This window comes from Tamandua tetradactyla, chromosome 5 (genome assembly GCF_023851605.1).
Source record: "Tamandua tetradactyla isolate mTamTet1 chromosome 5, mTamTet1.pri, whole genome shotgun sequence".
Classification (NCBI taxonomy): Eukaryota; Metazoa; Chordata; class Mammalia; order Pilosa; family Myrmecophagidae; genus Tamandua; species Tamandua tetradactyla.
Window position 1 is genome coordinate 118,091,817 of NC_135331.1, and position 25,618 is coordinate 118,117,434.

General features: G+C 38.6%; 1 protein-coding gene and 1 pseudogene across 4 annotated transcripts in view; one reads left to right on the forward strand and one right to left on the reverse strand.

Moving 5' to 3' along the window:
- KHDRBS2 (KH RNA binding domain containing, signal transduction associated 2) overlaps positions 1–24,434 on the reverse strand; it is a 616,081-nt gene extending 591,647 nt beyond the window's left edge. For all 4 annotated transcript variants that reach the window (XR_013176184.1, XR_013176183.1, XM_077162168.1 and 1 more), the window contains exon 1: positions 24,290–24,434. Coding sequence is in view for 2 of the 4 variants with exons in the window: in XM_077162168.1 (XP_077018283.1) it covers positions 24,290–24,380 (91 nt within the window). In the remaining 2 variants the exon portion in view is untranslated. The remainder of the gene's footprint in view (positions 1–24,289) is intronic.
- Positions 339–1,439, forward strand: LOC143682311 (choline transporter-like protein 3 pseudogene; annotated as a pseudogene).
- Positions 24,435–25,618: the final 1,184 nt, after the last annotated feature.

Here is a 25,618-nt window from a genome sequence, read left to right on the forward strand (position 1 = left end):
TTAGCAACATGTGCAGGTACTCTCTTGGATCTGTGCCTTCTTTGCTTATGCCCACTATAAAACCCTGCTTCCCTCTCTGATAGTACGGAGTGCTGACGTCCAATTTCAAAAGGGCTGACTTAACATTTCCCAACCAGCCTCCACTGAGAAGAATCTTCTCCTGTTTTTAAGTCCCTAATTAAAACTCATGGGTAAAAGGCTCCAAGAGACTTGCCGGTGGCCATGTTAAAAAATAATAATAATAATAATAATTAAGGGATTGGATACTTTCTGCAGTCTCGAAGTGAGTTCTAGTTCGGTTTCCAGGTTGGAACCCACTTCTGAGTCCTCGCCCTTCTTTTTCTTCCTTTCTCTGAAAGGTTTCTGCAGAGAAGACCCCCAGGCAAAGAGAATGGCGACCCCAGGTTTATAGGAAATGCACCGATACAACACGGCTATGCCTGTTCTTTCTCTTTTGGACTGGTTTGATGTTCATCATGGGCTACTCAGTGGTGGCTGGAGCCACAGGAAGACTCCTTTTCGGCTACGACAGCTTTGGCAATGTATGCGGCAAGCAGAAATCCCCAGTGGAGGGGGCACCGCTTTCAGGGCAGGACATGACCCTAAAAAATCATGTGTTTTTTATGAATTCCTGCAACCTGGATGTCAGCGATGTTAGGCTCAGCTCCCTCGTCCTTTGTGTCTCCCGCTGTCCTGAAGAGCAGCTCGACACCCTGGAAGAGGTCCAGCTCTTTGCCAACAGCAGCGGTTCCTTCCTGTGTGTTTATAGTTTGAATTCCTTCAACTATACCCAGAATCCAAATGCAGACTCGTTGTGCCCCAGGCTACCAGTTCCTCCAAGCAAATCCTTTCCCTTGTTTAACCGATGTATCCCTCAAACACCAGAATGCTATTCTCTGTTTGCATCTGTTTTGATAAATGATGTTGACACCCTGCATCGAATTCTAAGTGGAATAATGTCAGGAAGAGACACAATTCTTGGCCTAAGTATCTTCGCATTAGCCTTGTCTCTGGCCACGGTGTCCACCTTCCGATTCATCACCACTCTCCTGGTCCGCATCCTCACTGCATTGGTTATTTTGGGATTGTTGTTTGTCTGTGGGGTTTTGTGGTGGCTGTATCACGACTATACCAATGACCTCAGCATAGAATTGGACACAGAAAGGGAGAATATGAAGTGCTTGCTGGGCTTTGCCATGATAGCTACAGTTATCACGGCAGTTCTGCTTCTCCTAATTTTTGTCCTCAGAAAGAGAATAAAATTCATAGTTGAGCTCTTCCAAGTTGCAAATAAAGTCATCAGCAACTCTCCTTTCCTGCTGTTCCAGCCACTGTGGACATTTGCCATCCTCATCTTTTTCTGGGTCCTCTGGGTGGCTGTGCTGCTGAGCCTGGGAACTGCAGTTTCAGGCCAGAAAATTGGGATTCTGAGTAACTAGTTGGCTGAAGGCCATACAGCTGAGAAGTACGATGCTTCTCTCTGACTCCAGAGCTCCAGAACGCAACCTGTGCACTTTTCCTTGCTTGTGTCTGAGATACAAGGCTGGGAAGTCAACACTAGGTGTCCTCAGCTTTGTCTGTTCAGACCCTCACTCCTCAGAGATGAGGCAGTATTGGGCACCCCAGCAGGTGGCTGGCAGATGCAACTGTGCCCGCAATGTGGTTGGTGTTTGGGACCTGCAGGCAAGACAGCAGGGCCGGAGGTTCCCAGCTAGAGCGGGCTGGGAGCAGGGAGTGACCGGAAGTGGTGGGAACAGCTCAGCGGGTGGTGGTGCTGTAATACTTGCCCCTAAAGAATCAGAGAGACGGGAGGTCTTGAGAAATGTCCCTCAGGACCAGAGCGGCTTGCTCCAGCCAGGCAAATAACTCTCTTAGGAACATAGCCAGCCCACCCCCTCGGCCCCCAGTGGCTGTGAGTCTGGATAAAGGGACGTTTTGGAGCAAGGCACATGGGTTTTTTACTTTCACTCATTTACAGATATTCTGTGAGCACTGCGAGGTTGGGGCACTGTGCACGGCACTGGGAAAAGACGGGGGTGATCTCTCCCTGCAGCACTTAGGACAGACTGACAATTAGACATATGAATGTAGAGGTTGATGAATGTTATGATAGGAGAAATTTGAGGAACTGTGAGAACATCAGACTTCATGAGTCGGGAAAGTCTTCTCAGAGAATAGGCTGAAAATTTCTGCAAGACCAGAAAAGACAGAAAGAGGCAAAGGGGATTCAGTGGGAGTCGAGACAGAACACAAGGAGAGGACCTGGTCATGAGCAACAAGGGAAGAGCCCTGTCGTGGGAGTTGGGGATAAAGTCAGAGTAGAACCAGCAGCAAGGCTGGCTTGTTGGCAAGCTGCCAGCTTGGGTCTCCTGAGGCCCCTCCTACTCAGGCCCAGGCTGAGCCCACAAGGGGTTAAATAGCCTCTGCAACCAGGTTTGAGAGGGGGAGAGGGAGTGAGGAGATTTTCTTCGCCATTGAGGACTGCACATCATTCTCGAGCTGCCTAGGGCCCTGCTTTGGAAGGTGAGAGTTCCCTGTCAGTGGAAGAAGGGCAGGGAAAAACCTCGGTGCCCAGGACCCAATGGAGATATCTTTAAGCAAGTTGATCTTAGGATACAGGATATAAAATAGAAGATGCCAAAATAAATAAATAAAATAAAGCCTATGCATAGCCAAAGAAAGTGACAAGCAGGTCGGTTATAACTTGGGGGACAGTGGGGTGGGGGTTGGCGCACATGGGGAAAAGAGGGTGGGATGACCAAGGAGTAGGAAGAAACTTTATAAATGGGGTATATATTTATTTTCTTCATTGGAGTGATGTTTCAGTGATTTCCTATTTCTAACTCTGGTCAAATATGTGCAGTTTATTCTATATTAACTATATTTCAATAAAACTGATTAAAAACAAACAAACAAACAAAAAAAATCTCATGTGTAACTTTATGCCTGGCATGTTCTTTGGTCTCAGGATTGTGTTGGGCTGGAACACACCTGGGTCCTTATAAGGAAAAGTAAATTAAACACAAGAAGGCAGGCAGAAAGAAAAGATAGAGAGACAGAGATGGAATAATGCCATAAACCAAGGAACGCCAGGGACTGATGACAAGCCACCACCAGAACCCTACCGACTTCAAGGAAGTATGGCCATGCTGATATCTTGATATACACTTCCAGGGTCCAAAACAGAGTCAGCAAATTTACGTTGTTTTATACCACTCAGTTTGTCATACTTTATTGCAGTGTGAAATGGGAACAGTAAATAGCTTTACTAATTGTCTTGATCTGCTTGACCTCCCATTTTACCCAGGAAACTACAAAGAAAGAGAGGCCAACTAAGGCAGGTAGCCATGCCAAAGATCACCTGTGGTGCTGACAGAGATGACTGCCCTTGCGAGGAAGGAAAAACTATAACACATCAAACTGACCCAGATAAGTCTGCTCATCTTCACCAGATAGCCACAATCTTACACATAAATCCCACTTCTACAGGCTGCTCATTAATGGACTGTGACCCAAAGACAAAGACATCACATGTCTTCCACATCCTTTCTCATTCCCCCACATTTCCCCCTTTGTCCCAAACAGCCATATAAACTGCTCCCCAAAACCAGTTCCTTTGAGCAGACTTCTTTCTGGTGCTGCTCCACATACATGCTGTCTTTAGCTGAATAAACTTCTGTGCTTTGATTTTCAGAATCTGTTCACTCTGTTTTAGGCATATCTACAGTAACACTAAGAAACTAGTGACATCACAGTTAAGTTCTCATACTCAGATCCCTATTTTGGAATCTGCTTCAGATAAAACCAAACTAAAACATTACAAGAGATTGCCACCAACCTAGGACCAGTTCTGCTCTCCCTCAGTTAAATTATTTGCTTACAAATAAAATAAACAAATTTGAACTATGGTAAATAAGGACCAGGAAACGGAAAAGGTTATATCTTGGAAAATTTCTGGGGTGTCTCATAGGACCATGGTCAACCAGGTGACTTGATGATCCTAATAGGGCCACAGGAAATTCTCTCTCATCTCTACCTCACTCATGCATCTGTTCTGCTCTTGTCTGAAGAATGCCGCTACCACTCCAGAGTTCACATCTCATCTGTAGTAAGAGCCAGCCCAAAATATTTGGCTATCACTCAGTTCTAATGCCAAGTTCTTACCAGAAAAGGTCTGGTTGCTACCCTGAACCATTTAGCTGCAGCCAACGGACTAGGATTGGTAATGTAAGTGCCACAGGAATGGGACTGGGCTCTGAGAGAACAAGAGATCAAACACATTTACAGAATCCCCTAAAACATCAATTTCATAATGATGTCAGTTGTTAGGGACTAGACTATGAACTGCATCTAAGAAAATTGTACTTATTTTTCATTTCTAATATGGAGTGGATAAAATGGGCTACTAAGGGTAAACATTAGATGCACTGGCAACTTTATTCACTCCTATTTGGCCCAAGTGGATCTTAAAATAGCCGCCATTGTAAAAGTGTGGCACATACATAAAATACACTTTGTTTCAGTGTTTTGAAACTTTCTGAGAACTACTGTTAAAGATAAATCATACATACTAACTTTGTGTTGACATAAACTTCAAAAGTAGTTTCCTTTTATGGTAATGAAGAATTATTGTCAAATAGTATGAAATTGCAAAAGCATAAGATAAAATGGATATTCAAAGGATATCTAATCAAAATTTCCATTTGTAGGAAGTATCAAGATATAGCTTTTGAGGAAAACAAAATAGTTATTTCCTGCCAGAGAGTTTCCTTGTCAGATGCCACCACTGATATATTCTGTCAGTCAGGATTATTACAAAATCTTTTCCTTTATTAGTGTTGACATGATTAGTACATCTGTATCTACTAAATGATAGTGGTTTGGTGCCAGTGCTTTAGGGATAAGTACAAAGTCACTAGTCGTGTATGCCCTTCGGCAATTTCAAAAACTTTAAGTCACATTTCAGGGTGACAGTAATGCCGGCTGTTAATATGCCACTGAAGATCAAGAGATGAAGACAGGCTACTGCTGGAAATGCAGATGCAGGTCTCAGTTGTTTGTCTACACATATATCTATTTTTCCCAGGATAGGAAATGTCAATTCTGTTCCCATAAACATAATATTCTTTTTTAAAAAATAGCAAAAGCCTATAAGCTACTATCTAAATTTGCGTGTTTTTTTAATGGAAATATTTAATGTGCACACTATTTGCTATTATTTTGTGAGGGCAGAACTTACTCTTCTACTCATGACAGTGCAATTGCTCAGGGTGCACTAGATATCACTACTGCACATTTGCAGCAAATACCTTTTCTTTCATGGTAGAATGTTATACTTGTCAAATTCGGCTCAAACATCAAGACCTGGAGTGTATGGCTGGCCTTCTTCTCAGTTATAAATACAGTGCATCAATATTTCCTGCAAGAGTTATGTTTAAGTGCAGAGAAAAAGGTAAAAATCATAGTAAGTTATATATGATTTCAAAATCCAGAGTAAACATTTGTCATGCTTAATACTTCTAAGGCAGTCAGTGTTTCTTTTAGTAATGGAAAACACTCATGTGACGGGACAATAGTGAAAGGTATTTAACATATAGTTAAACACTATAATCTTTGTTATGCCAAATTCATATATTTAAATATAAGGACTATCATGTTTACACAACATTTTTGGAATAATTTACACACAGCAATGCGCATAGGGAAGTCTTTTCAACAAACAATGCTGGAACACCTGGATTATCAAATCCAAAAGTAAATAAATAAACAACTGTGGCCCTATTAACACCACTCACAAAAATTACTTCTAGATGGAACATAAATCTCAACTGAAAATTTAAAAGCTAAAAACATAAAACATGTAGGGGAAAAAAATTTTGAGGAAACCTTTGTGACCCTGAGGGAAGTAAAGATTTCCTAGAGAGGACATACAAGGAATTAAGCTTAAAGAAAAAACAAGATAAATTGGACCTCATTAAAATGAACGTCTGCTTTTCAAAAGACACTTAAAATTAAAAGCTAAGTTACCTGTCGAGAGGAAATATTTGCAATGCAAATAAATAACAAGGGATGTAAATTTAGAACATACGAAGAGCTTCTACAACAATAAAAAGATGAACAATCCAATAAAAATGTGTCAAAATTCTAAGAAATTTCAAGTAAGAATATACACAAATGGCCAAGAAGTACATAAAAATATGCCCAACATCATTAATCATCAAAAGAATGCAAATTAAAACCACAGAAGTTACCATGTCAAACCACTGGGATAGCTGTTACTACAAGGACTGGGAACTTCAAATGCTGTCAAAGAAGTGGTACAACCAGAACTTTCATAAATCATGCCAATGATGAATTTTCTGAAATCACTGGTATAATAATGAAATAGTACAACGTTCAAAAACAGTTTGGCAATCTTTTATAAGTTAACCACTATATATGTCTTTAGACCCTGCATCTCCTAGTAAAGAAATATCAATATACATTCACAAAAATCTTGCACATGAACATATATAACAGCTTACTCTTAATAGGTCCAACTTTAAAGAGCCCAACAGTCTTTTCTCAGAAGAAGGAATAAGCAAATTGTGTTACATTCATACACTAGAATACTACTCAGCAACAAAAAGAAACTGTTGATGCATGCAACACGTGGATGAATTATTAAGATGTCATTGACTTTAAGAATTCAGAAGGAAGAATACTTTGTTTTTCCACTTATATAAAAGTAAACCACAGTTAAAGTGGCCGATGACAGCAATCAGAGTAGCGCTTGCCAAGGAGAATGAAGATCATTGCACTTCATCAATTGGTTAAATACCTTTCACTAACAAATTTGAAATAAGAATATACACAAATGGCCAAGAAGTACATAAAAATATGCCCAACATCATTAATCATCAAAAGAATGCAAATTAAAATCACAGAAGTTACCACGTCAAACCACTGGGATAGCTGTTACTACAAGGACTGGGAACTTCAAATGCTGTCAAGGAAGTGGTACAACCAGAACTTTCATAAATCACGCCAATGATGAATTGGGAAGGGGGATGAAGGAAGTCTCTGTGCAGCTGCAACGTTGCCTATTCTGCCTACATGATACAATTATGAGAACTCTTCAAACTGTACATCTAAAAACTACATTTCACTCTTTATTAATTTTACCTCATTTTTTAAAGTAAGGAAACTAGACAAAGGGAAACAGATGAAAAACTTATTGATCTGGTGCCTGGACGATACCGCACATATAATTAGACAGGATCCATGAGGTGGTTGCTGCTTGATCTATGAGATGGATAACAACAGTCTCATTTTATACGCAAGTAAACAAAGACTCAAGGCATTTAGAAACTTGCCCACAGGCACTGGTAGTTCTAAACTAACTGTAAATTGCCCAAGGTAACTACAGTCATATTATTGTTTGTTTCCTTTGAAGTGCAACAATACTCCTAGACTCTGCTCTATCATCCTTGCTCCCCATTCCCTCTGCTTCTACCTCACCAATTTTTTTTTTCAGTGTAATGGGGAACAAGCAAACAAAGACTCAAGGCATTTAGAAACTTGCTCACAGGCACAAAGCAGGCACAAATGCTAGGTATGTCAACTTCACCAACCATGGGGTTTTCAAACTTTTTTTTTCACCTCATTCCAGAATAAGACATGGATTTTCACACCATGGCATGGCAAACACACATGTGCACACACACTAACTGTAATTACTGTAATAAATGTTTCATAAAATATATGTAGTTAAAATTATGCATAAGCACATCCCTTCTGTTAGAACTAACATAGTCATCACTCCTTCCAGTACTGAAACAGACCCGTATGAAGCACCACGTTAAAAGATGATTCATAGGTCTTCTCACACTATAATCTGAGCCAGGGAGAATAAATGCTCATACCACAAGAAGCTTCAAGGATCTGCGAGCACAGACGGCACAGCAGATTCAGGCATCCCAAGTCATGCCCACTAAGCACAGTTTTACAGATCCTAATGGGAGCAGTAAATTTCTAAGTATGTTATCACAATCCAAGGGGAAATATATCAAGAACGGGGTAGTGGTCAAAAAGTCACGGATCAACAAGTTAACAGGAACTAGCAAAGGAATAGGTGGGTGCTTAGACACAGGTACTTGCAAAGGATTTTGGATAAGGAAAGGGTATCTAAATTTCAAGGACAGTCCTAGAAAAGCACAAGAGATTAATTTTATAATTTTATGCTCTGAAATGCAGTTTCAGATAACAATGTTTCCCACTACACTGAAAAAAAAATGGTGAGGTAGAAACAGAGGGGACGGGAGCAAGGATGATAGAGCAGACTCCAGGAGTATTGTTGCACTTCAGAGTAAACATAACAATAATACGGCTATAGTTACCTTGGGCAATTTACTGTTAGTTTAGAACTACCAGTGTCCCCACATTTTACAGATTAGGAAAAAGGGATAGAGAGAGGTTAAAGCAACTTACCCCAAATAATACAGATCTCTAACGACAGGACAAAACTGGAACCTAGAGAGACTGGCAACAGTACCTGTTTTTCTCCACCACACTGAAATACCTTCATTCTCCTGCCCCCTTTTATAGGTTAAACCATACAAAATTGCTATTTTTGCATGTCAAAATGATTAAATGTGTTTCACCATATTAGGTACTTCTATTTCTCCTCCAATCTACATTTTTACTTAGCCCACAAACTCTTCAGTGTAATCAAACAGAACCCACTATTAGCTTCGTTATAACTCTTGGCCCAGTAACTGACACCACCATGAAACCTACTACCAAGAAACAACCTACACAACAAACTTGACCACCCTTTTTTTCTCATCCCCTCTATCCAATCAAATTCCACCCATTTTATTTGCTACACTTCTATTCAATTTGTCCACAAATCCCCATCTGCACTCATTTGAATTCAGGTCACCATAACTTCATTCTCAGATAGCTACTCTAGCTTTCTGATGGCCCACCCGTATCTTATATTTGATCAATCCCTTCACCAACAATATAGTTGTCTATAGGTTTTTAAAGAAAATCTGTCATCATACTTGCCTTCTTTTAAAACCTTTCAATGATTTATCCTTGCTTTTAGCATAACGTCCGAACTCCTTAACTTTATTTACAAGGTGTGCTGGTTTGAAATTGTTATATACTGCAGAAAAGCCAGGTTCCCTTAATCCTGATCCAATCTTGTGAGGGCAGCCATGCTCTTTAATCCTGATTCAATATTGTAAAGGGAGGAATCTTTTGATTAGGTTGTTTCCATGGAGATGTGACACACCCAGTTGTGGGTGTGGCCTTTGCTTAGATATGACCCCGCCCATTCAAGGCAGGTCTTGATCAGTTTACTGGACAACTTAAAAGAGCTGACACGGGGAAACATTTTGGAGAAGCTGAGACGCAGACACTGAGAAAGGTTCATGTGCCAACAGACATAGTCCATGTACTAAGCAAGGACTCTCAGAAATAGCTAGAACCTGAAGAGAAGAAATCTCAGGCCCCAGGAGGTGCTAAGCTAAGAAATCTAGGAGCAGCTAAGTCAGGACCACAGAAGGCTAGAGAGGAAGCCAATGGAATGAGAAGATGGAAACAATGGAACTAGGAACAAGGACCAGCAAACACCAGCCACCACATGCATTTGACAGACATACTCCTTTCTTTAAAGTTAAGTTATCTTTTTTCTGGATGCTTTAATTTGGACATTTTTATGGCCTTAAAACTACAAACTTACAACTCAGTAAATCCCCTTTAAAAAGTTTGATTTATTTTTGGTATATTGCATTCCGGCAGCTTTAACAAACTAACGTACAAGGTATGGGTGATAACACTGTACCTTTCTCTTTAGTCCCACTTTTCTCTGTTCTTGCCCTACTATTACACATTCCAGTCACATTTAACTTCTATCTGTTCAAACAAATGTTCTCTTTCTCCCCAAGCTTTGGAAATGCGGTTCACTATATTCACTTATCAGACTTGTAGCTCCTTCCACACCAAACCGTGGCCACATCCTATTTACTTGTTAGAGCTCAGCGACATGCCCCTTCCTAACAAAGCCTTCAGTGATCTCTCCGGGCTTCTTTAGGTGTCCTACCCAGGATTCCTAAAGCATCATCTACTTTCCTTATCTCTGAATTTAGCAGATTTGATAGAAATAACAATTATCTGCACCTCCTGCACCCTCCTCAACCTGAACGCCAAGTCACAGCCAGTAATTCCAGACACAACCAGTAAGAACCAATCAAAGTCTGTATGGTTCCTCATTCATTCCATATGTCTAGTATATCTAACATATGATTAAAATATAATAGATAATAAATACATCTACATATATATATATATATATATAAACTCTAGTCAAAGAGAAACCATTCGGTTTATTACAATTCATTCAAAATACTAAACAATTCAACAACTAACTCTTTAAATTGCTTTTAATTATTATAATGCTTTATTCTCCCAGATATCCCTTCGATGGACACTACGTAATTTCCACTCTTCCATTAATTTCACAATACTGGCTTATTGCAGAGTCATCTATTATCTGTATCAAAGAAATATATCATACAACAAAATGCCATTTACCTCAGCACACCAAATGTTTTTTCATCTTCACACAAGTCCTTAAAGGACCCTTTTCAACCACGTTTATATTGCTAAAAATTCAGCTTCTAGTTTTTCCCTTCTGAAAAGAGAAAATTAGACTGTCTGGACACATGAATGATCCTCCAAACAATATTACACTTACTTTAATTTCCCCATTATAATATTTCATGCCTAAACATACCAAATGAATATATTATTTAGTAATTCATGTACTGTATTAGTCAGGGTTCTCTAGAAAAACAGAACCAACAGGAGGTATCTGTAAATACGAGATTCATAGTGGTGTCTCATGCAACCATGGGACTGGAAGAGCCCAAAACCCATAGGGCAGGCTGTGAGGCTGGCGGCTCCAATGAAGGGTCTGGATGAACTCCACAGGAGAGGCTCCTAGTTGAAAAAGCAGTGAAAGAGTCTCTCTTCTTCCTTAAAAAGACTCCCAACTGATTGGATTATCTTGATCAGCCACAGATACATCAACTGACTGATGATTTAATACACCAGCCTTCCCGTTTATCAACCAGCCACAAAATATCCTTGCAGTATGGTCAGACCAGTGCTTCCTTGACCAGACAAATGGGCATCATCACTTTGCCAAGTTGGTATTCTCTTAAACCAGTAGTAGTCTTCAATACTGTTTAATGTTTCAGTGTTTAATGGTCGCTTTTGACACTCTTTTACAGTTTAATTTGAATATTTACCTAATCTGATTTACTGTTTAAAAAATCCAAATTTCTTATTTTACACTCTAAATTGCTATTTTATCTTCTTCCATAAATAGGGAAATGTCACCTCCTCTACAGGATGTAAGGACCTGAGTCAGAATGCATGTTCAATAAATAGTAGCTGTTACTTTAGACATGGCTTTGTCTCAAAATTAATGTATTTGTTCTCCAGGTTCTCTACCTTGTTTCAGTCACAGAGGTTCTCTCATTTGAGCTGCACTCATGGCTGTTCATTATCTAAACGTACAATTCTACAAACCAGCTAAAAATATCTACACTCTAGAGAGAACACATTTATCATTTTGTTTTTCTACTAGAAGAGTAATCTAATATTTAATACGTTAACATAAATGGGCATTGATTGTGCCATTTCTGATAATAATACGATAACACTGACCACTCTGCTTCACACTAGCTTTATATCCTAAAACCTCAGAACTCACAACATTTAAATGAAGCCACACTGCCAAGTTACCCATTTCTGACAAAAAGTGCAAACTGCTTCCAAATTTTAAACAAAACCCACATTGCCTCGAAACACAACATATGACTATGGTTGTTCTTCCTTCCTAGAAGAAACGAGCAAATGTAAGCAGTTTCCCAAGAACATGGAAAGAAAAATGCCTCAGCAAATCACGTAATGTTACTGAATCCCTTTGCTGATTCAAAAACAAAATAAAAAAAAAAAAAAAAAGAAGAAGGCTTGGAATGTCCCCCTATTCCCTGGCACTATGTCACCAAAATATCCCATTAAAGAAGAGTCAATTATAACATTCAGAAAACTTAGGCTCTCTCAGTTACGCTTAACCCAGCTCTGCACTCATGTAAATTTCCCCATTTATATTTTTTACTTGCCTATATATACTACACTCACATGATAATATGCATCCGGTATTTACACTCGGTAACTATTAGTAACTATTCTGAAATTACACTCAGTAATTACAGTAATATTATAGTAATTTTCTAACTATAGAAATTTACACTCAGTTAACTGTAGTAACTATCAGTAACTATTCTGAAATTAAATATTTCAGAATTTAATGGCCACAGCAATATTCTTTGCATATTGATAGCTGATATTCCTTCAAATCCTCACTCAAGTTGGGTCTCATGCATAGGAGGCAGTACTGAGTAATGGTCACTCATGGCCTTCCTTGAGTGAGAAGGTATGGGGTTTCAGTTCTACAACTTATTAGCTAGCTGTGTTACCTGAAGTAAAATGACTTCTCTAAACCTTACTTTTTCTCATTTGTAAATAAGAATAAGGTTGACAACAGTCTCAGATGATAGGATGGTGGATTAACTGCAGGAATGCAGGTAAGTAACTAGCACAGTGCCTGCCAAAGTGCCAGTAAATGTTGACAGCAATGATGATGACGATGATGATGGCGTATCTCTGATTACCATAATCAATAAGAGCTCTTCTTTCTCTGAACTCTTATATCATTTATTCTGTGTAATTCATATAGTCCCAAGCGCTATTATTTACATCTCCCATACATTTCTGAATCCCACACATATTATATATCACCTAATTCAAATATCTGATGCCTCTCCATATAACAACACCATATACAACACTAAGATGTTACCAACAGACATTCAAGGGCATGTATGATTGCACAGTCCAACAAAATCAACTCCTAGCATAACAGGATTTATCACCAAAACTCTAGCTTAACTATGAGGTTTCTATATTAAATGTCCTAAAACGTTTTCATTCAGGGGTTCTTGGATGATTATTGTCCTTCTTACTGCAAAATCTTTTGGGAAGTAGCATTATTGGGGCAAAAGTAAGCAATAGTGAATAATGCTACAAATGACTTGTTTCCAAAAAAGCAATGTGATAATTATTGAGCAAAAGGATGCCTGAATATTACTCACTGAGTAATTTATATAAATATTTAATATTATTTGGCAAATAAATGTGAAATAATTTAAGACCTCTCCACCTGAGAAAATTAAGAAGTCATATATCATGTATATTCGCTAACATGAATTTGGAAAATCAGCTATTAGCCAGTACTCTATCATTAAAAAAAAAAATCGCATGCTTATTTTACAGGATTCACAATATATCTAAGGGAGAAGACCATATTTCAGTGTATCAGTATAACAAGATTATACCATTTATAGCTTTAAAAAAACAAACTGGTATCCGAAAAGGTTACAGTGCTACTACATTTTTAAATAACATTATTGTATCAACATGTAGAAAATGAAATCCCAACTAAAAGGAAAATAGATTTGTGCCTATTACCCACATGGATTTATCCTGACCATGCTCACTCTTATATGACTAGTTAATGAACTATTAATATACAGAAACTAAAATAGATTCACAATTAAATTTTATAAATAAAAAAATAAATTTTAAAAACACAAGTAAATAGTTACTAAATAGTATAAATAAAACAAATATTAACTTTCTCAAAGGTGGAGATAAGAAGGTAGACTGGCTGGCCACCACAGAACTCAGAAATAACGTAAAAGTTGAGTTCTCAAGATTTTCTCTGTGCTTCACATATGTTGGCCTGGGGACCCACAAAAGCTGGCATCCCATAAACAACAAGAGAAGTTAACAAAAAAGTCCCAAGAGAATCATGCCCTCTCCAGCCAAAGGCAAGGAAAAGGGCAATTAGTAAGACAGAAAACCTTCTGACAAAAACCACTCTTCTCTAGACAAACACATATAAAACTTTGGCCCACTATTATCCCCACCAAGAACGGTTAAATAGAGGAACTAGACTTCTAACCTTCCCAGCTATAATGAGGGACCTTCTCCACCAGGGTGGAATCAGAGGTGAATGAATGGGGAATCGGAACTTCATTCCCACCCAGAAGTAAAGAGGCCCTCCACAGCCAATGTCAGAGAAAACCTCATTACTGTCAGAACTTCTACTACCATGCAGCAGGAACAAGATCTCCTCTGGTATCAATGGAGGTTACTCGGGTTCAGTAACAAGGTACCCTGCCCCCTCCCAGCTGGAGTAGAGCCAGTGATGCCTAGTGGGAGCCTGAACTTCTATTTCTACCTGGACATAACAAGGTGGTTCCTCCCCTCTCTCCCAGTTGGCACGGCATGAGGAGTCTTTCTAAAACAGAAGCCTTGAACAACACCCAGAGTTTGATAACATAAAACTCAAAATATCCAGGATAAAATCAAAATCATGTGTAATACCAAGAACCAGCAAAAGTTCAACTTAAATGAGAAAAGACAATCAACGAAGTCAGCACCATAACTACAAAGATGTTAAAACTCTCTGACAAGTATTTTTAATGCAATTTTATTAACATATATTCATACACCAAAAAATCCATACAAAGTATACAATTAATGGCTCACAGTCTAATATGTAGTTGTGCATTCATCACCACAATCAATTTTAGAACATATTCATTACTCCAAGAAAATAAATACATATATAAAAACACTCAAGACATCCCATACCTCTTATTCTCCCCTATTATTTATTTATTTATTTTGTCTTTATCTTATTATTCATCTGTCCATACACTGGATAAAGGGAGAGTCAGTCACAAGGTTTTCACAATCACAAGATCACACAATAAGAGCTATCTAGTTATACAATCATCAGCAAGAACCCAATCTACTGGATTACAGTTCAACAGTTTCAGGTATTTTCTTCTAGCTTTTCTAATACACTAGAAAGTAAAAAGGAATATCTATATGATGCATTAAGAATAACCTCCAGAATGACCTTTCAACTCTGTTTGAAATCTCTCAGCCACTGAAAATCTGTTTTGTTTCATTTCTTTTACTTTTGGTCAAGAAATCATTCTCAATAGCACAATGTCAGGGCCAGGCTCATCCCTGGGAATCACGTCCCACATTTTTGATTATACCCCTGGGAGTCAGGACCCACACAGGGGAGAGGGTAGTAAGTTTACCTACAGAGTTGGCTGAAAGAGAGAGAGGCTACATCTGAGCAAGAAAATAGGTTTTCCGGGATGACTCTTAGGCATAATTACAGGTAGGCTTAGCTTCTTTACAGGAATAAGTTTCATAAGGGCAGGGCTCAAGATCAAGGGTCTGATTTATTAAAGTGAGAATCCCTAATGCTTGCAAGAATATCAGGAATTCCCAAAGTGCGGAAGTTTAATATTTCCACTTTTCCCCCAGTCCCTCAAGCCTCTGCAAATATTTTTTTACTTTCTGCCCAACATACTCTAGGATATATCAGTGTATTACATTAGCCTGTATAGAATAACAAGATCTCACTCCCTATTCTAGGTTCCATGTAATTATGTTGTTTAAATAAACTGCCCATACTGTTTAAATCAGATAGTGTGCAACAGAAAATGTAAATTTTGTACCAAATAAACATCTCTTCTTTTGGTCTCATACAGAAGTTAACACTTTAAATGACAAGTACTTTAGAGCAGCCATCAAAAAAAAAAAATGCTTTCATGGATAAATAATGACATGTTTGAAACAAATGAAAAAATGGAAAAATACAATTGGAAGAAAGAAAGAAGAAAAAAATGGAAATTTTAGAACCAAAAAAATGCAATAACCGAAATTTAAAAAAAAATCTATTGATGAGCTCAGCAGCAGAATATGGAGGACAGAGGACAGAAACAACTAATTTGAAAACAGAACAACAGAAAGTACCCAATCTGAACAACAAAGGAACAGAGAGCCTTGTTTTAGTTTTTAAATGCTGCCAGAATGCAACAGATCTGAAACGGAACAGCTTTTAAAAAGGGGAATTTATTAAGTTACAAGTTTACAGTTCTAAGGCCGTGAAAATGTCCAAATTAAGATAAGCCTATATAAAATTGTCCAAATTAAGGTATTCAAGAAAAGATACCTTAGTTCAAGAAGGCCAATGAGGTCGGGATTTCTTCTTCAGCTGGAAAGGTACATGGCGACATATGCTAGCTTTCTCTCCAGGCTTCTTTAACGGCTTCCCTGGGGCTCTGTCTGCTTTATTGATTCTGACAGTTCTGGTGGTTCTAAAGCTTTTTCCAAAATGGTTCCCTCTTAAATGACTCCAGTAAGGAACCCCACCTTGAATGGGTGGAGACACATCTCAATGGAAAGCATATAATCAACAGTTTCCACTCACAACATGGTGGGTCACATCTCCATTGAAACAATCAGAAAGATCCCACCCAGCAATACGGAATGAGGATTAAAGAACTTGGCTTTTCTGGGGTACGCAACAGATTCAAAATGGCAAATACCTCAAGGACCTATAGGAGTATAACAAAAGATTTATCCTTTTGTCATCACAGCCCTAGAAGAAAAAGAGAGGTTGGTACTGAAAAAGTATGTGAAATGGTTGAACATTTCCTAAATTTGGCAAAATACATAAATCTACACACTCAAGAAACTGAGCAAACCCCAAAGAGCATAAACCCAAAGAAATCCATTCCAAGATACATCATAGTCAAACCTTAGAAAACTAAAGACAAGGGAAAATACCTTCAAAGCAACATAAAAGAAATAGCATCTTATCTACTGGGAAAAGCAATTCAAATGACGGCAGATCTCTCATTAGAAATCACGGAGAATAGAAGGAAGGGGCATGGTAGTTTTCAAAAGTTTGAAAGGTTAACATCAAATCCTATATCTGGGGAAATTTTCCTTTGGGAAATTTTCATAGGAAGGAATACTAACAGAACTTATTGCCAGCAGACCTGACCTACCTTAAAAGAATGGTTAACGGAAGTTCTTGAAACTGAAAGGAAATGATAAAAGAAGGAATCTTGGTACGTCAAGAAGAAAGAACAATGGAAAGACCAAATATAAGCGTAAATGTAGTGGATTTTCTGTCTTTTGAGTTCTCTAAATTATATTTTCCAGGTGAAGCATAAAGTATAGCACTATTTAATGTGGTTCTTAATGTATGTATATGAAAGATTTAAGACAATTATACATATATATATATATTTTTTTTTTTAATTGTTTTTGGCATGGGCAGGTACCAGGTCGAACCCAGGTCTACGGCATGGCAGAGGAGAATTCTGCCTCTGAGCCACCGTGGCACCACCCCAAGACAATTATATTTTAAAGGGAGCTAAGTACAGGTAAGTTTTCTAAACTTCACTTGACTGGTAAAATGTAGATACCAGTAGACAATGATATGTTCTGTACATATAAAGTAATACCTGGAGCAATAACTAAAATAAACCTATATAAAGGACACATCAAAACCAAGGAAATATCCAAATGGAACACAGATTCGTGATAGCCAAGGCTATAGGATCAACTGGTGAGAGGGATGGTTGTGATTTTCAATGAAGGAAGCATCTGTGGTGAAAGAACAGTTCTGTGTCCTGATAGTGGTAGAGATTACATGAAGCTACACATGTACCACTGCCATCTTCCTTGTCTTTATACTGTCCTATAGTTAAGCAAGATGTCACCATTTGGTGAAACTGAATCAAAGGGTACATGGGGCCCTCTTTGCACTCTCTTTTCAACTTCCTTCAATTTGATTCCTAGAGTTTTGAATTGGGCAATAATAGAATATGAATGAATAGAACAAATGACAGAATTCACGGTATTTTATATTTGGAGACACCTTCTAAAAAATTAGTAAAATAAGGGAAAGAGATGAGGTCAGCATCATTCACTTAATAATTAAGCTTTCTACCTATGAGAGTAAAGGCATACACTAAGGTTTTAGAGACACAGTTCTAGCCCTCAAGTCTAGAGGGGGAAGACATACAAGTAAAAATAGAATTACTCATTGTAATGTGGTAGTAGTGGCAAAGTTGAGAAGTGCATTTAATCCACATGATGCAATAAGGAAACCATCATCAAAAGCTTCCTAGAAGAGACAGCCAAACTCACTTCTGTTGAATAAGTGAGGTCCCAGCAAGTGCCATACCTTAGAAATGGGAGCAGGAAGAGAGGGGAGTGCATGAGCCATTGGCAGTAGAGGCAGTAGAGAGGCCAACAGTAGCCAGGACAAGAAGTCCGATGGAAAAAAGCCTTTCAGATATTCACTGAATACTGTAATATGCCAGGCATATTACAGTGATAAGCATTACTGATACAAGTATGATAAGGACTTAGCTCTGCTCCTCAAGAGGCTCCAAGTCCAGTGAGAGACAGACATAAGCTGACAATTATAAATGAAAGTAATATGTTGAGTGATCTAGAGGGTCACTCAATATAAGTAATACATTCTTATTATATTAATAATATAATATAAAAGGATCAGATCACTGATCTTGTTTGGGAACAGGAAAGAAGAAAACAATCCAGATTTGAGTGTGGAAAGAGAGGTAAGGAGGGACATGGAGAGTCATTTAGAAGCAGTTCAGTATATCTGAGATAAAAGTTAAGTAGAAAGGATCAATAGATGAATCTGGAGAGGATGGCATGTTGTAAGGATGTCAAGAGGTATGGACAGCATATCGCATGCTGCAAGCAACAGAATTAAAAAGTGAGTCATGGTCAGAATTTGATTTTGAATGAATCCCTGAGAGCATTGTGTGTGCAAGAGATGAGAGGGGAGGGATGAGCAAGGTGAGAGGAGTGAGAGGGGAGGGGAGAGGAAAGGGATGGAGGATGATGAGTGTAAGGAGTAGCCAGAGAAGAGTCAAACCAGTAGTGTGTGAAGTTTAGAAGTCAAGGGAGAAGCCAAGAGGCTGGGAAAAGATTATGAACAGAAAGCACAGCCTAGAGACCTGATGAGATATCAGGACAATTTTATTAGATTTGTCAATTAGGAGATGATTCAGTCACTAGGTTCACCGGTTTCTGGACAGTGATGAGAATAGATGCCAGAGTGAAGAGTTTTGAAGACATAAGTTGAGAAAATGAATCTATGAATATAGTCAATATTATATGAAGACTAAAGGAAATGGAGGAGGATACGTATCAAGGGAAATTACTTCTATTTGTTTTACAGGTGAAACAAGTATTCTTTGTATTTCTAAAGGTAGATAGATGGATCACGTTTACAGGATTCTGTAGGCAAAAAGTGGAGAGGGAAAAAGTTGAGGATTTTGAAGAAATGATAAAACTATGGAAGGAGTCCAGAGAAGATGAAAAGCATTATGGCCATGAATATTGGTGGACAAGTCACCCTTGAACAGAAAGGAGACATTTACTTTTCTGGGAATCAAAAAAAGTGAAGTTGGGTATGAACACTTTCAAGAGGTGTGAGGTTGAGGCAGGTCCTATTCATTTCCTTCAGTAAGAGACAGTGAAATGAGCTGCTGAGAGAAAAGGACATGTGGGTGAAGAGGAGACTTGAGTAAGTTCGGAATTACCCTTGAAAGAAATGGGGGTGGGGGGGACACAAGGTAGCTCAGTGGTAGAATTCTCGTCTGCCATGCAGGAGACCCAGGTTCAATTCCTGGTCCATGCACTTCCCCAAAAAACAAACAAACAAGCAAAATAAACTAACAAAAACCAAATAAACAAAAATTCAACAAATGGTGCTTCAACGACAGGATACTCACATGGAAAAATAACGAAATGTGACCCTGCCATACAGCATACAAAAAAGAAAGAAACACATAAGAGCCAGGGGTAATTGAGCTCAAGCAAAAGGATGACAAGTGGCTATGGACTAAGGAGACATGGTATTAAAAAGATAAAAAAGTTTCACTGTAATCCTTTTCTATAAGTGTTGCATAATGTGGTTTTTAGGTCAAATTTCAGTGGGCAATGACTTAAACAGTAAAACAGTACTTATTTTCTTACAAAAGCTAGTTTCAAAATTGAGACCAAGTTTACAATGCCATTCAAATGTTAAGGGCAATTTAAAGGCATCATCTCATATTTGATACTTGTATAGCATTTTCACAAGCAGTATTTCTTAAAATAAGAAAAATTCTGCAAAGAAGGTATTATTTTTACTATTTTGCATAAGAAGAAAGTATCAGAGAGGGACAAAAATTGACATAGCTAATATTTCACAGTAGGGAGAAGTGTTAACACTCAATCCTAAGTGTTTTAATTGCTATACCAGTACTAGGTCCATTATAATAGGAAATCATTTTAATTGCATCTCAAAGTTAATTAACATTTAATAAACAAATAAGAATATCCTGGCTCTAATAAGAGGAAAGAGAGATTATACTAATAAAAGGAAAAATCACTTTCAGAGTCACATGAAGACACTACTTTATATCAGAACCTGATTTTAGAAACTATTCCAGTAAGCTTTTCTTCAATTAAGAACTGAGGTTTTATGGAAAATATTGTAAGGAATACTATCTAAATTCAAAAATGATCCTAATGAGAATCAAATAAAACAGAACTTTTAGTTAAGGTCTATACAAGCCAACATTTGTGACAAATATTAATTCCTGTTTTCCTCATGACTATAAGAACTCATCTATATCTGCAAACACAACGTCCAGTCCTAAACAGCATGCCAAACTTTTCAAAAATTTTGAAAGTAACATCTAGATGTTTTTAAAGAAACACTTCAACTACTGGAATATTTAGCAATATTTTATTCCATCCTATAATGTGTCAAAAAAAAAAAAAAACACAATGATGAATTTACCAATGCTTGTAAAGAATTCAGATTAGGCAATCTGATCAGAAAACCGAAAACGCTCTCATTTAGATAAGAATTGATTAACCATCTTTAAATACTCATAAAATATGTAATCACTACAATGGAAGCTATAAATTTGTACCTATCTACGTCTGTCAGTAGACAGGCACTTCTGAGTGCAAACAAGAACATTTCTATGTATATGCACTTTGAGCCCCAAGTCTTGATAATAGTGCTCAGAATAAAATGTGCTTCAAATTACATTATATAGCAACAACTGTATTGTCAATCACTAAACTGGGAAGGAATGAAAAAAGTTTCAAAAAGTACAACGTTTGATTTTTTTTTTAATTCTGAATACAGAAGCACCATTCCTTTGCATCAGCAGTAATCCAGGAGTCGCTAAACATAGCAAGGAAACATGCAGATCCTCTAGTCCAACTCCTTAATTTCAGAGGCAAAGAAACTGGGTCCAGGAAGGGAAATTTCCCAAGATTCAGTTTAGACAAAAGTGGGCTTAAGATTCAGGCATCTGGATTCACAGATTAGTGCACTTCCCAGAAGTGGCACAGATATAAATAACCTCATCTAATTTCATCTGGCAAGCAAATTCAGAGGTCGAGAGGAACTTTAAGATCATGCTGCGTTTGCTGTTTTATCATATTCAAAAGCATCTTCCATAACAAAGGGCTAATTCAACAACGTTATAACCATGGGAGAAAAATTATTTTAATTACTCAAAGATACTATAAGCACTCTTGAAACCATTTTATTTAAGATCTACTCACATAACAATAAAATATTGAGATTATTTAAGTATTTTTAAGTATTTTAAGTATTGTTTAAGGCTTTCTCAGAACCATCCCTACTGAAAATACACAGCAGTAGCAAGTGAAATAAAACAAACAACAAAAATAAACAAAAAAAACCCACAACAAACTAGTAGATTTAACGCCTCAGTCTTCAATCCAAACAATGTAGACACAATTGAGCACTTGATCTGCATCTACTACCAATCAAAAATCAAAATAAATCATTGTGAAAGCTTATTGGTTTACATCACTACCTTTATATATACTGTCTTCCGGAAAATCATTCCCAAGAACTGAATCATCTGCATCATTTTTATTACTCACTCAGTCTTGAGATTGTCTGCACAGTACTGACTGAAATGTACTTCAGTGCACACCTTCCTTCCAAATGAATATCTATGTCAGGTTTATTTATAGGCATTGCCTTCAATCAGTGCATTTCCAAGTGTAAGAAAGAAAATCATCTCAAGCACGCTCTGCTAAAGAATCTGAAACAAAAACCTGGAAAGCCTGGCAAATGGCCTTTGGAAAGATAATGAAAGATCTAGGATAAGAAATGTACAATAAAATTTATTAGCGACTCTAAAAGACATTCACCTTATACACTTTAAAAGCACATATCAAGAGTCCGCGGTACAATCAGAGAAGTAATTTAAAATGCTCTGTGTCTTTTTGCATAAGTCTTTGAAGACCCCAAGATTATCATCACCTCCACTCTCCTTTCCTCTGTACGATTTCTCTGGAATTTGAGAACCTCTCTTTGTTTCTTACTTAAATGCTTTCCCCCTCTATTTAGGTGCTTTTCCTCTTAATTCTTTATAAAAGCAGGGCATGCTTCCCCCTACTGGGAAAAACTCAAATTACACAGTTTATCAGAACATGTTCCTAAGTATCAAGAAAGCCAATTCCTGAGAAAGATAAAGTGTTAAAGACCCAAGTACATATTCTTCTCTACTGTACAAGCCACAGAAGTACCTATGTACTCTTAAGAATTTGTCATGTGTACTGTCTTAGTTTGGCAATTTTCAAAAGTACTAATGATCTATGAAATCTGAGCCCGTTGTTCCAAAGGGGACTCCAATTAACAAATCAGAGAAAAAGATCAATTTTTAACTTCTTTTCATTTTTGAGGCATTATCACCTAAATGAAGACACTTCTAGAAAATATATTGAAGTATCTGAAGTGTCTTAAAAGCATTTTTAATCCATTTTGAACCATCAAGCATTTATAGCTTCATTATTCTCCAATATCCTTATTATTTCATATTGCTGCCTTAAGTTTTCTAATACCTGAGGGAGATTTTAATTTTTAATTGACTTTTAAGCTTTAATTTCTATTTTTTCCATTCTTTAACCAAAGTAGTACGCATACTTGCACTTTACCCTTCCCAAAACCTCTGCAAAATCTGCCTCTTTCTTGAAAAGCAACTTACTTGTTTCAATCACACATTTCAGATTCTGACTGTAAATCATTTTGTTTAGTTCAAAAAGACAGAAAATAATTTATGCTGACTTGTTCTAAGCAACACTCCATCAATAAAATATTAAAATAAAATTGTCTATTTCACTCACATGTGGAGTAACAAAATTTTTCCTTCCATATAAATTGCTTCAAAAAGAAAACACTCCTTTTAATGCTGAGGGGACTGGGGAAAAGGAAATTGTCACTTTTAGTTTTACTATAGCTAAGACTATAACAACCCAAGCTAAAAACTGCATTGTAGCCAATTTTATGATGAAGTAATTTATTATTAATGAAGTATTCATCCCCCCCAGAAAATCTGTAGTTGTTAAAAAGAAAAGTGTGTGTAGATTACTACAGATATTCCAAGTGTCTTTCGTTGTTAGAAGGCATTATTTCACGTAATGTTTCTGCCATTCAGAAGTTGTGTTTATGTGTCTTTTTTTTTAAGACATCCTTTCAAAGCAATGCAAAAAATAATTTTAAAAGACAAATATTTCTCGGGGAATGAAAGCTCCTTTAAAATTACAGGTACACAAAGGAAAATGTACACTTAGTTAAACAGATGATCAATTGTGAAGTGTTCCTAGGAAACAATACCTCGAAACGTATCCGATCATCACTTCAAGTCAATGTATAACCACTTTAGTCCCTGCTTACGACACTCACATACATATAAGAACATGCACAGTTTCATCTAGGTTATTCCTAATACTTCCCATAGGAACTAGATTGTAATTAGATTAAAAGGTTTCAAAATCATTTGCAAAATGCAGCCAAAAAAAAAAAAAATGCTGATCTACAGTCACGAAGCTCTTAGAACACTACACGGATAATCATTTACTTCGAAACTGATTTCTCTCTTCCCTCTGCGAAGTGAAAAGGTTCTTGCAGACCGCGTTACACTTTACGGTTTCTTTGACTATCGATGATCCCAACAAGTCACATCATCACGACTGCCATTAGCTCTCGCAGCTTGAGTTTTCCCCAAATTAAAACGTGGAGAAGGAGCATAGCTGCCTGCCCCAAGCACGGGCTTCGTCTGCCAGAGCTCTGAAGCGAGCATCTTCAGGGGGAACAGCTTTTACCAACGCGGAGACAGACGTCCCTCCCCAACTTCTCTCCCCTAACCCCGTCGCGGGAGCGTAGGGCGGCCGGGAGGTCCGAGCCCATCGGAGGGGCAGGTCCTACCTTCTGCCAAAAGACGCGATGCGTGCACAAAAGATGGATCCAGGCTATCTTTCTCTGCCATCAGCTCAGGCAAATATTTCTCCTCTTCCATAGCGCGGACTTCGGACCGTCCCCGGGCGAAGCGCAACGTTCCGCTCGCTCCGACGCAGGGTCGCCGGGCAGCCCCGAGCTCCCGCGCTGCTCCGCCTCCGCCGCGGCGAGGGGATCTCCGTCGGTCCTCACTGGCCCATGCACCGAGCGCCGGTGACTCCCGCCGTCGGACTGCGCGGCCCCGCGCCCACACCTGCCAGTGTCTTCCCTTGTCCCTCGCTCGCGCCAAGCCCCCGCTCACACCAGTGGCCTTAACTGGAGAGGCGGGAACAGGGCGCGTCCCACCTCCTCCGGCTACTCATTGGTGGCGGTGCTCGAGAGGCGGGGTCCCCGCGAAGGCTGCGGACCCTCATTGGACTGCACTGCACGTCGAATCGTCTGACTGGCAGGAGGCAGCTGCAGAAGGGAGGGGAGCGCAGAAGGCGCAAAAGCTTTCTTCTTGCAGCCCAAGCCTTCCCTGGTTATTAGGCATGCCCAGTTCTGAGGAGACCTCTGTGTCTTCAACCGCGGTAAGGAGAGGGAAGGGAGCAGGAAAAGCACCTGTTAAATGCAGAAGCTCGAGACCAAGGAGGTGGGGTTGAGGAGAAAAAAGGAAAGGGAATGGGAAAGCGCCAGGAAAAGTCTTAAGAAGGTAGATGGGACATCACCTGTGTCCCTAAGGCACAGGTGTCTCCTCTCTTTCAAGCCGCTCAGATGCACTCGTGCTGTGCAGGAATAAACAGTGCACCGGGTCTGGAAATAAAATGAAGACCTCATGTGATCGGCGGCTGGCATTTCCGATGAGCCTGACCTACATCTCAGGGACGCAGTAGGATGTTTATTGATAAACAAATAAAGCCCTTCTGGGGCTATATTGTTATCCAACAGTAAGCTTCAGTGTACAACAGCTGGGGTATTGAATTAGTTCTTATTTCTCTCACATCTGCGCTTTCCCTTAATTGTTGCCCCTAAGAAAGGGTTGGGCGGAGGTCGCTGAATTTAAAAACTGAAAATCGACATAATCAATCGGCTAACGTGTGTGAGGGAATTGGGAAGAGATGTGGAGACAGGAAGAGCCTAGAAAATTAGTAACCCTAATTTTCTAATTTCTAGAAAATGTGAATGCTCTAATTTTCCCCTTTCTCCTTAATTTAGATGTGACAGTCGCTTTCACCAGGTACTGTTGTTGAGCTGCTTTATATCTAGTCCACTTCTATTTAAAGAGAGAGTTAAATCCTCTCCATATTACCAACAATGGAT